Raw genomic sequence first — 12,596 nt, 5'->3', positions numbered from 1 at the left:
TGTTTTAGAAGATGAACCTAACTTTTGTATTTTTAAAAATTAATGTGCTTGTCTATGTACCATTGTGTGTTACTATCTTACACAAGCATACCATTTTTTTAAAAAATAAAATATTTGTTAAAAGGAAATACATTTCCTATTGCTCTGTGAAGAGAGAATAGACCAGGGAAACAAAGACAGGATTTAGTTTAATGGAATATTTTCTTAGAACAAATAAGTGAAGTACCTGGCAAACAAAATAGGTCTGAATGAGCACTATAGGCCTTTTCTGTAATTTATTAAGTCTTTGTAGATATATTAAATCATTAATAAAGCAGAAACGGAACAATGCTGACACAGTTAATCTCCCATTTTTCAAATGCAATGGAATTTTTTTTTCCCCCAAAGGCTTAAGAGGTAAATAGCTAATTTCTGTTTTCCTGGAAATTCCATTTTAGCATGACCTTGGTCTCAACTATCCTAGAGTAAAAATAAAAATCCACTCCAGCCCAAGAACCTAAGCAATCTTTTATGAAGGGAGACTGGTTCCAATTTAGGTGCTATGAGGACATGCAGATCTCCTTGCCAACTCCATCAATCCTGAGCAAAGCCATCTAATGAGGTTACTTCTGGGGCTGAAAAGTGTGGTAAAACATGAGTGCCTGAGAAGGAGTATGGGCCCTTCCTACCTACCAAGACCAAAAGTCTGACCCAAGGCCAACAACCAGTCTATGGTTAGTGGACAGGTACAAAGAATGCAAGTTCCAGATGGCCAGTCTCTCCCTTCTATAGCAATGTGACTCCAAAACAAACCAATTGCCCCAAACACAATCAAGCCTTGAATTATTTTTTTTCACCCTTTCATTTATACCTTCTGGGACAAAAAGAGCACAAATATCAAGCAAAGGTATAATGAAAAATGAAATTATGGCATTTGCTGGTAAATGGATGGAACTGAAGACTGTAATGCTAAGTGACATAAGCCAATCCCCCCAAATCAAAGGTTTAATGGTCTCTCTGATATGTGGATGCTAACACACAATAAGTGTGTGTGTGAAGGCACAGAAGTACTTTGGATTAGACAAAAGGGAATGAAGGAAAGGGGGGATGGGAATGGGAAAGACCATAAAATGAATCAGACATAATTTTCCTAAGTTCATGTATAAATACATGACCAGTGTAACTCCACATCATCTACAACCACAAGAATGGGAAGTTATACTCCAGGTATGTATAATATGTCAAAATATATTCGACTGTCATGCATAACTAAAAAAGAACAAATAAAAAATTTTAAAAGATTGGGCAAAGACACTCTGACATGTGTGTAGTCTTCAGATAGCCAAATCCAAAAAAAAAATCAATTCTGATATTATTTTAATTAAGATGAGTGGAGGATGGGTACTCTTCAAAGTTTGGTGGCATTTTTCATTTTTTCTTTTACTATCATTTCAAATTATCTCCATTGTGTCCTAGGCCAAATCAAAGCCTGTTCTTTGGACTATAAGCAAGATTCACCCTCTTTTGGTGCCCAAACCTTCAAAATTATTAAGGAAGAAACACACCCTACTTTCTATTTTTCACCTTAGACTTTCTGGGTATTTGTAATCCAATCATTAGAAGAAAAATCATAGCAAGACAGAGTCCATGATAAGGAGCATATAGTATTTTCATTGCTCTTAATTTGGGGGGAATCTCATAAAATTGGTAGGAAAATCACTGATAAAGACACAAGGTTTCCCTTCTCATTTATTTACATATCCCATCTATAAATAATGCCTCCTCTGGATTTATGGGGATCATTTAGCTCCTAAAATGAAGGAAAACAATCCCTTGAGAGAAGTATTATTTTGATTCAATTCATCATGTAGATTGGCTGAAATTATAGAAATAATTGCATCAAATAGCCTTTTGAAAATTATTTCCACTCCAAGGGCACCCCTTTCTCAATGTAAAACTGAACATGATTCTTCTGTGTCCATTTCCCACCTTTCCAGCTTTTTCCATCTCTATAGATGGTGTCTCCTGACTAAAGAAGACACCAATCAGCACTCACCGAGGAAGCTATTGTTTCATTTAGGGTTCATCAAAACATCTGCCAGGGGTTTCTTGGGACTGACAATGTTTACCTTAGAGAAATGTAACTCTGCTATGAAAGAATGTTGGTTATAATGAAGGAGACAATCAAGGCGAGAAGCTCACCCATCACCTGTCAGAATATTCACATCTGTTCTGCTTTTAGGTAAGACCAAGCTTGACCATCGCCACTGAGTATCACAGTACCAGAGATTTCTGTGAATCTTCCCACTCCACTGGAATTTACCAATGCAAGAATATGATCCCATGAAAATACCACTGGTTTTGGATTGTTAAAAACAAAGGCAGCTGCTTCCTTTCCTGTGTAAGACTGAAGATGGGATGTTTGTGTTCTCAAATACCACCGGGAATTCCTGGCCCTGGAGTAGCCATTTCACTCTGACAGCAATGATAAATAATGACACAGCTCAAGTCACCCACTTTACCAGAGAAGGCTTGAATTTTTCCACTTATGATCACTCGACTAGCTCTTTATTTAAATGGGATAAAATGACTTGAACCTTTTCATGGTTGCTGTTGTTAGGTGCTCTGATCATTTATCTTGATAAATTTGTTGGCTTCCAAGTACAAGGTCATCTTAGACATATTTTCTATATTTAAAAAGCAACTGAAAAAATATATATATTTTTAAAAAACTGTAGGTTCTATAAGCGAACGGAACCTTACCCGAGCCAGGCAGTCACTTGACTGAAAGTCCGTCTTTCCAGCTTTTGAGATGCGACGTTTGTCATTGCTTGTGGTCAGAGGAGCATCTGTCTTTGGAGTTCTGTTGTCCGTTCCTCTGTCTACTTCTGATCTCTCGAGATGGGGTCTAGCCACCTCCTTGAGAGAATGCGGGCCATTTTCTAGCTCATAGGCATGCCCGTTTCCAAGTTCGGGGTCAGTGCCGTTCTCCAGCTCAGTGCTGGTGTCATCGGCCAAGTCACAGCTGGCGCTGCTCCTGGATTCCTCCGGGGACTTGTTGGTGGGAGATTTGGAAATGACCCCAAACTTTCTTGCTCTTTTCCCCTTTTTTGAAGTTCGGTCACCCAGCTCCAAGGTCGGTGTCTCTCCTGGTTCAGAGCTGTTGCCACTGTTGCCATTATAAGTAGACTGGGTTTTGTGCTTGAAGCGCCGCAGCATGATCAGGTAGATGAAGCCGCCATTCCAGCACTGCTCAGCCAGGTAACTGCAAAAACAGAGGTGCCCGTTAGAGCCGCCAATGCCCTTCTTAACACCCAGGGTGGACAAACCTCGCAGGACCTGGTGATGAAAACCCTGGCCAACATACTGAGGTACTTTTGAGCTTTCTAGAGAGCTCACCATTCAACTTTTTAAATTTCTATAATTGTTAATATTATATTTTTTATATAATTGTTTATATAATTGATAAAATGATCCCCAAGCCCTCAAATAAACAAAAAGACCTCATGAACTAGAAATTACAAATTTAAGTCTCCTAGCATTAGGAGTCAGAGAAGGGTTTTTCTACCGACAGAGCCAATCCTAACATATTAAAAAATAACCTTTTTTTTTCAGTTCTGGTGATTGAACCGAGGGCCACATGCAAACTAAGTAAATGCTCTGCCACTGAATTATATCCCCAGTCACTGAAATGAAATAAAATTCTTATAGGAGGGATAACATAGAATGTTCTATAGTATAGTAGGGTAACTGTGGTTGCAACATTTAATTGTATATTTCTAAATAGGTGGTAGAGAGGATTTTGAATAACCCCAACACAAAGAAATGACAAATGTCTATGGTGACAGTATGCCAACTATCTTGATCATTACACATTGTGTACATGTATTGAAATGTCACATTTCATCACATAATTGACACACATAATATACTTATATGTCAATTAATAATATTTTTTAAAACTTCAAATGTTCTCCAGCACAATAGGCTAACTATGATTAATAAAAGAAGTGGGTGAATAAAATCAAGAACTTTTTTCCTTTACTCCTTCAAGAACATCTTACATTGGCATTAAGCCAGACTGCCATCCATACATTGCTGAAGGAATGATATTGAGTCCCCAGAGTAAAGAAAGAATAGAGAGCGTGGATTGGGGGAAATGTTAACTTTTGTTTCTAGGATCAAAAAGATTAACTATACGTTAGGAGCTTCTGCCCTACAGCAACTGGTTCCCAAGCAACTGATGACAACTGAGTCTTTCACAAATCCGACCTGCTTCTAGTCTTCCTACGCTTACAGAGAAAAGGCCTGGGGCTATGCTGCCTACATCTTCAATAAGAAATAGAACCTTTCCAAGTGTACCAAAAAGATCCCATACTGGATAGGGGCCAGACTAATATGAAGATGCTAAGGAAGCATTAGGAGCCATGTGCTGCATAGAATGAGTATCAGCTTCATTTCTTAGTATGGTCCTAATGTGAGCTGTTCATAGCACACAAGGACAGTCATGCCCAATCTGGGCATCATTTTAAGAGGATCACCGAACAAAGTGGAAAGCGCCTAGAAGACCAGGAAGAGGAAGGATGCTGGAAACTATGTCAACCAGGAGGAGTCAGGGGAATGGGGGACATTCAGCAGAGAAGACAGGGTCAGGGTCAGTTGTTTTTTTTTTGATATATTTGAGGATGGGCAAATATTGAGAAACAGGAAATAATATAAATGCAGTTTGCATGTATAGTATAATATGTAAGAATGCTCCAGAGCTTCAAGAATATGAAGAAAATAGAACACTGAATAAAGTGAGTAATTAGCTGCAGTCAGGATTTCAGGTCATTAAAGCTTCAACAAAGAAAATACCTGCTGCAGTCAGGAAGCTAGGCTGGGCCCCACCCTCCGTGCCATTGGAGATCAAGAAGCACGCATCCTCGCAGAACCCAGGGAGATGCCTCCCAGCTGGGATCTTGCCACATCCTACAGCTCACAGGTTCCCAAACAAAGAGTGTCAACAACCAAATCCTTCACAATTTGGCCTGCTTCTGGTTTTCCTACACCTACAAAGAGAAGGCCTGGGGCTGCGCTGCTGCCTACATCTTCTGTAAGTGAGAAACAGAACCTTTCCAAGTGTAGCAAGCCAGCTGCTCCCCAGCCCCCAGGCAGGAGGCTGACTCTAAAGAAATGAGGACTGCAGGTAAACAGACATTAAGGTGCCCTTCTGTGATCCTGTCACCAGGGAAAACCAGATCTGAGAGCTGGGGCAGCCAGCAGGTGGGAAAGAGGCCAGGTCACTGAGGTCCTCTCTCATCTCACCATGAGCTGTCCCTCAGGTCGTGGGCAGTGGGAGGGGAGAAGAGGTGACGGCTGTGTTTGAAATGCACTGGGTTCTGGCCCAAAGGCACATATTCCCCAGGCCTAATTGGTGGATGGTGCGGCAACAGTGACTGACTAAAGGAGGGAATATTTCTCCATCTTTGTCATGGAGTAAAGCGAACAAGAGAGAAAGTTCTTCAAACAGCAACTAAATCTAATAAAAACTTTCTTTGATCCTGAGCTATAAACCGTGGTAGTGAAGCCACACATAAAACAAGTAGAAAAAAGATACTGTACAGATCTCAGGTGATTCTGTAAGAGGCAGGAGGGTGAAGGAGGCAGAAAAATAGCGATTAAACCTGGTTCTCGGCACAATTACCCTACGATGTTTAAATTTCATTTCTTTGGATTGTGTGTATTTTCCCCCTGCCTGAAAAAAACTCTTCAAATGGTGTACCAAATGCAAATGTTCTCTTTGATATAAGGAGACTGATTCATAGTGGGATAGGGAGCAGAGCATGGGAGGAATAGACAAACTCTAGATAGGGCAGAGGGGTGGGAGGGGGAAGGGAGGGGGCATGGGGTTACTAATGATGGTGGAATGTGATGATCATTATTATACAAAGTTCGTGTATAAAGACACGAATTGGTGTGAATATACTTTGTGTACAACCAGAAATACGAAAAATTGTGCTCTATATATGTAATAAGAATTGTAATCATTCCACTGCCATATATAAATAAAAAAATTTACATAAAAGGCAAAAAAAAGGTTTAAAATCCTAAAATTATGTAGCCAGGTTTTAAGGGTTTCTCTTAGCTGACCAGTGCCATTTAAAATAACATGCATGTTCGATTGTCATTAAAAAAAAAAGGGTGGGAGAGTAAAAACAGGACCAGGTGAAGAGTTGGATACTCAAGTTCTCATTCTGGCTTTGGCCCAACTCTTTAAAACAATGACAAATGTACAGCGTTTCCACCAATGGATGAATGAATAAATAAATTGTGGCATATCCACATAATGGAATATTATTTGGTGATAAAAAGAAATGACATATGCCATGTCCTTGGTGAAACTTGGAGCCACTGTGCTAAGTGAAAGGAGTGAGACCACAATAGGCCCTGTGTGACATGATGCCTTTACAAAACATATCCGGAAGACATAAACACATGAAGACTGAAAGAGGAGTTATTTCAGGAGCTAGGAGACAGGAGTATTGGGACTAAGTTGGCAGGGAATAGAAATGTTCTGCAATTAGACATTGGTGATGGTTAGACATACACTAAAGCCTACTGAGTTGCCCACTTTAAAATGGTGAATTTTATTCTAGCAATAGTGTTAGCTTTCAGTTACTGTCACAAATGCCTGAGAGAATCACCTTATGAAGAGAAAAGGTTTATTTTGGCTCACAGTTTTGGAGGTTTCAACCACCTGTTGGTTTGGGGGCCTGTGGTGAGACCACACATCATAGTGGCGATGTATGGCAAAACCATCCACCTCATGACTAGGACACAGAAGAGAGAAGAGGAAAGGGCTGGAGTCTCACTACCTCATTTAAGGACATGCTCCCAGTGACCAGAAGACCTCCCACCAGTCTCCAAGCCTCTTAAAGGTTCTATCACCTTCTGCTAATGCCACACTAAGAACCAAAGCTTGAATGTATGGGCCTTGGGGGACACTTATTTAAACTATGGCGTGAATTATACCTTGGTTTTTTTAAAAGTAGCAAATATATAATAATCTGGGCAAGTTTTGAGTTCATTCTTGGAGTAGGTGCTGGACAGACCCCATTTCCCTATGAACGAACTGTCTTAGAAGAAACTGCAGCTCAGAAATACCAATTAGCTTGCCCAAGTTCACAGAGCTCCTAAGAGGCAGGTCTAACTCTATCCAGTTCCAAAGCCCACACTATTCATGCTGTGCAGTTCTGCTGTCATTCCCAACCCCGTGCTTTGGTTTCCTCATGGGTAAAGCGAGGGTGTTGAAATGGGTCCTCTCCATGTGGCTTTCACATTCTAATAATTGTGAGTGCTAGTTTCCCAGGCAGGGTTCTGGGCATAAAGAATCAAGTCATCTCAATGGTCTTATGCAGTGCTGAGCACAAAACACAAATGAAGAACAGAATATCCACTCTATGTCCAAGTTGTCTCAGGTCTTGCTGTGGCTTGGATAAGTGTTCATGCTAAAGACTTGGTCACCAGCCTGTGGCACTAATGGGAGGTGGTGGAACTTTTAAGAGGTTGGGTCCAGTAAAAGGAAGTTAGGTCACTGGGCACATGCCCTTGAAGGGGATGTCAGGACTCTACCTTTTCCTGTCTTCTTGCTTCCCTGCCCCATGAGATAATAGAGCTTTCTTTACCACGAGTTCCAGCCATGATGCACAGTGTTGCCATAGGCCTAGAGATAATGATGCCAAGAAACCATGGATGGAAACCTGAGCCAAAATAAACCTCTCCTCTTTTTAAGTTGGTTATCTCAGGCATTTGTTACAGCAACAGAAAGCTGATTAATACAGGTCCCTTGGATACTTAACATCGAATGCAAAAGGATTTAGTACAGAGTCAATTCACTTAAAATTGCTTTTGGAAATCTACCTTTTATACAAAAAAAAATCTGAACAATTTGATGTATTATTTGCAGAGAAATAATAGCTTTTTGGTAACAAAAAGGCTAGCTGATTTGGAGTATAAGATTTTAAATATGCATTCTCATGGAAAGTGCCAAGAATCTCTGAAGGTGCCTATGGCTGAGACAATATTCTATTTCTGCAGGGTTCCTACTTGGCAAAACTACAGAGCCAAGACGAGTTTATCTTTAGTTCAGTACCATCTCCCTGCCCTCTCCTGGCTTCCTAGCAATAAATAAGATCCTGACACCTTAAAGGAACTATATGACAAGTTATTTTATTCCTTCCTGGTTTGGAATTTTCTGAGGTCATTCCAAAGACAAAGGGTAATGAATGAACTATGGACACTGTAGCAAGATGGAGAGAAAGAGATTTTGGGGGTACAGAGTAATTTTCTTAGAATTATTCAAATTGCTTTAAACCTAATCACTCCATAGTCTGTATCCATCTGCATTCAAATGATTTACCTAACTTTTCCAGTACCTTCTGGCTAATTGTATCCCCAAGCCCTCCCCCCCACTTTTTTTTTGTTCAGTGGAATTCTTATTTGATATTATAATTAAAAAAATATATTTCTTTAGTTGTTGATAGACCTTTATCATATTTTTTTATATGTGGTGCTGAGACTCGAATCCAGTGCCTCACAAATGCCAGGCAAGTATGCTACCACTGATTTTCAGCCCCAGCCCTGATATTATAATTTTTAAAAAATATCTATTTTATTTATTTTTATGTGGTGCTGAGGCTCAAACCCATGGCCTTGCACATGCTAGGCAAACGTTCTACCACTAAGCTACAACCTCAGCCCCTGATATTATCATCTTTACACTAAAATTTAAAGTTAGTATTTCACAGTCAATTTTCTGTGGTAGGACAGAATATATGAGACTGGGGAATTTATACAGAAAAAAAGGTTCATGTTGGTTCATGGTTGAAGAGGCTGGGAAGCCCAACATCTGCTTTATCTCATGGTAGAAAGCAGAAGGGAAAGTGGGTGCATGTGGAAGAGCAAGAATACAAACTGTGGACTTACTTGTTAACAGTCAGCTCTCAAGGTACAAAATCCAGTCCCACGAAAATGAGAACTCAGTCAGATGAAAAGCCACTCATGAGGGCTCCTCCTCCAAGTCCCAAATGCTCCCACCAGGCCCCATCTCCCAACACTGTTGCATGGGAGACACCGTCTCAACATGAGTTTTGGTTGGAATAAACCATATTCAAAGCATAACAGAATATTTGAAAAAGATAATTTTCTAAATCATGTGATTTAGAAAAATAGGAAGCTTCCTTTTTATAAAAACGATTAGCTTTTTAAAAGCTTCTCTATGTAGAATTTCTTTGTGTGTGTTGGGGGTACTGGGGATTGAACTCAGGGGGGCTCTCCTACCACTGGGCTAAAATCCCATCCCTTTAAAAATAAAAAAAAAAAAAGAGACCTTCTTGCAAATTGCCCAAGCTGACCTCCAACTTGCAATCCTCCTGGACCAGCTTTCCAAGTAGCTGGGTTACAGGTGTGTGCCACTGAACCCAGATAGTTATTTTTCCCCCCAAATTTGAGATTGTCCTCTGGCAAGTGAAATTATTAATTCAATTAAAATTTAGTTGATTTTCACCTTCCTAAGATGACCTTAAGAAGAAATACCAACACATTAGCCTAGAACTTTTCCTTTGAAACTTGTTGTAGTTCTTTATTTCCCTTGGCCTTTTCTGAGTTCATCTCCTCTCTCTTCTGCCCCAACTCCCAATCAAAAGGTCTTATCCAAAGGGAAGTTCTGAGCATCTCTTTTGCTCCTTGCTACTGTCATAATTCTGGAGTCTGTACCCTCCAGGCGTAGGAGGACTGGGAAGGAGTTGGCAGGTGACGCTGGATGTCTGGAAAAGCTGGAAGGATAAAGATATCTGAGTCTGAAGAACAACAAATACAAGGAAATAGAAGAATAGAGAGAGCAGATACAGGAAGGGATTAGAAAGCCAAAGACACACATCACTTATCTATGTCCTGATTCTATCAAAACAGGGCTTGAGGCAGCTGTACCATTTTGATATTTTGATGGTTCTGCCCAAATCCTTGGAAGGAACAATCTCCAGGTGCCTCTGAAGATCATCTTGGGCATTCAGCCAACCACCGGTGACGGCTGGCACACAGTATAACCTCACAGAGGGGTGCTGCCAAGCTGAACCAGGGGTATATATGTGTGTGTGATTCAAAGCAACTTGGATTGTCACCCGGGCACTGGCCTGCAACACAATGCCATAAAAATACTGTCTAACTCAAGAACACATAAAACCATTCTGGAACTCAGACTTTTCACCAAAGCAGACATATGTCAGGCCTTTGGTACAGATAACAAGGGCATAAACACTGACTGCAAGAGGATGTTTATAGATGAGTTATCATGACTGGGTAGGAGTTTTATAGAACAGGACCAACTGCTAATAGCTACCCTGTCTAACACACAGGACCAATGGAGGTCAATTATTCTTCCCCATGATTTTTTTTCCTCCCCTAATATGTAATGAGAAGCCCAAAAGCTGTTTGTAGTCCTTTGAAAAACTGTGAGGCCTAACGACTCCAGAGGGCTGTCTGGGGCTGTGAGTCTGTAGGTTGAGAAGAAGTGTTAAATATATAGAGACTAATTTCCTAATAAAGGCGTGGCTGGGAAACAGAGGAGACAAGTTTGAACATCTTCATAAAAGGGGATGGGATGTGGTTGTCTGAGGCAGTCCCTCTCAGGCATCGCCTCCTAGCTATCTTGAAATTTTGGAGACAATCCTCACCGATTCCACAGCTTTTCCTAGTAAGAGTCAAATTATCCTTGAGGGACTCTGAAGGTGGAATTTTTTTTCCCTAAATATGATGATGATAAGAGTAACACTCTTCATGTCTCTGAAGAGAAATCAATGTACTGCTTTGCTTCTCTGGAAAGAAAGTCTTGAGTAGGTGGAGGAAGATGGGTTTAGGCACCAAGAGGCTCTGAAAGTAGGTCTCAGCTAGGCTTGGAAGTAGACCTGACTACAACACTGTATTCCAAGTGTGAGCTGAAGAGACAGACTGAGGAAGCCAATTCCCATTACTGAACTTCCTCTACAGAGCCGAAATGGCTGGGTTCACCAACTCTTTCTCTTTCCTTTATCTAGAATCAAGAAGGGAAAATGAATAAATGAATATATTCGTTTTTTTATGAAATATGTGGACTTAATTAATTTTATCATGACACTTGGAGAGGGGAACACAAGTTGAGAATAAGAAGTCAGGATATTTAAGGAAATTTTGGTTCTATGATATAATCTTAGCCATTTAAAAATCCAAATTATCAGCTACAGACTGTGAACCACTGCCCTAGTCTAGCAGTGAAATGTAAATCATACCTATCTGAACACCAGCGCAGAGGTTCATGTTACCCTCAGGGAATGAGGGCTTGGAACTAATACTCTGGTCACAGTGACTTTCCAACATCCAGGGAGGCTATGTTCCAAGACCCCCAATGAACGTATAATTTAAAAACAGTACTGAACCTAAATATTCTGTTCTTTTCCTACATATACATACTCACTTTTCACTTAAAGGAAACACCAATATCACTACTCTGATGCTTGGGGAACATTATTAAGTAAAATAGGGGTTTCTTGAAATAATCACTGCTATATCAGGATGGTCAATCTGAAAAACCAAATGGTTAACTAGGCAGCAGGTGGTAGTATAGACACCATGGCTACACCAGACAAAGGGATGATTCACATCTCCGGAGAGGTACAGTGGGATGGTGCTCATTTTCATCATGCCACTCAGAATAGTGTGCAATTTAAAATGTCTGAATTACTTATTTCTGGATTTTTTTCCTACTTAATAGTCTCAGACTGATATAGATGGTCCGTAAGTAAAAATTCAAAAAAAGAGACTGAGCATAAAGGGGGAGTGAATAATAAACTATTTTTCATCTCTGACCCAAGAGTTTCAAATCTCTGACCGTGTCCATGAAACTATGGCAGGCTAACTTGGTAGCTTACCAGCAGAGTAAAATCACAGCTCTTGACATATAGTAGGATAATACACAGAATAACTCAGCTTAAAATTGGACTTATTCCCCAATATCAAACTTTAAAAAAGGAGCTTAAAATTTTATTCTCGAAGCCAGTAACTACAAATGTAAACCAAGACACATCTTGAATCCTGCTAATATTGAATAGATTTTTCTTTTAGGTAAAGTGAAAAAGAGGTAGAATTATACCAAAGAGAATAAGAATTGTGAGTCCACAATTCTCTGATAAAATTCAGAGTATCAGCCTTTAAGATGACGGCTACATTTGTGTCTGTTGGCATTAAACAAACACCTTCTGTCTTTTTCCTGCTTCAGCTCCATCTCCTGCAACCACTAGACCACCAGCCTGATAGCCCTTCTGTGCTGAAGCAGAGCTGGTTCTCTTTTCTGTCTCCTGCTAAGAGCTTCTGGGTACAAAAGGGTGGAGGAGGGGATAACATAGAGAAACACTAGGTAAAAAGTAGCTAAATCACAGGATCAACTATGATGATTTCCATGCCACAAGGTATCACTGAGTTTCATATTTATCTTGAAAGCTCACAACTCAAACTAACAAGGTTGACTCCAATTCACAGCCCTTATGGCAAATTTAACACTAGAATGCATCACACATTTTCAATAAGAAGAGAACGACACAGGAAGG

The 12,596-nt window shown here is 40.1% G+C and overlaps 1 protein-coding gene across 12 annotated transcripts in view; it reads right to left on the bottom strand.

The window, feature by feature from the left end:
• Positions 1-12,596, bottom strand: part of Pdzd2 (PDZ domain containing 2) — a 354,997-nt gene that overhangs the window by 97,446 nt on the left and 244,955 nt on the right. For all 12 annotated transcript variants that reach the window (XM_078017033.1, XM_078017026.1, XM_078017014.1 and 9 more), the window contains one exon: positions 2,743-3,244. In XM_078017033.1, coding sequence (XP_077873159.1) covers positions 2,743-3,244 — 502 coding nt within the window. The remainder of the gene's footprint in view (positions 1-2,742; positions 3,245-12,596) is intronic.

This window comes from Ictidomys tridecemlineatus, chromosome 1 (assembly GCF_052094955.1).
Source record: "Ictidomys tridecemlineatus isolate mIctTri1 chromosome 1, mIctTri1.hap1, whole genome shotgun sequence".
NCBI classification, from domain to species: Eukaryota; Metazoa; Chordata; class Mammalia; order Rodentia; family Sciuridae; genus Ictidomys; species Ictidomys tridecemlineatus.
The sequence above is the reverse complement of the archived record's forward strand: the minus strand, read 5'-3'. Positions and strand labels throughout refer to the sequence as shown.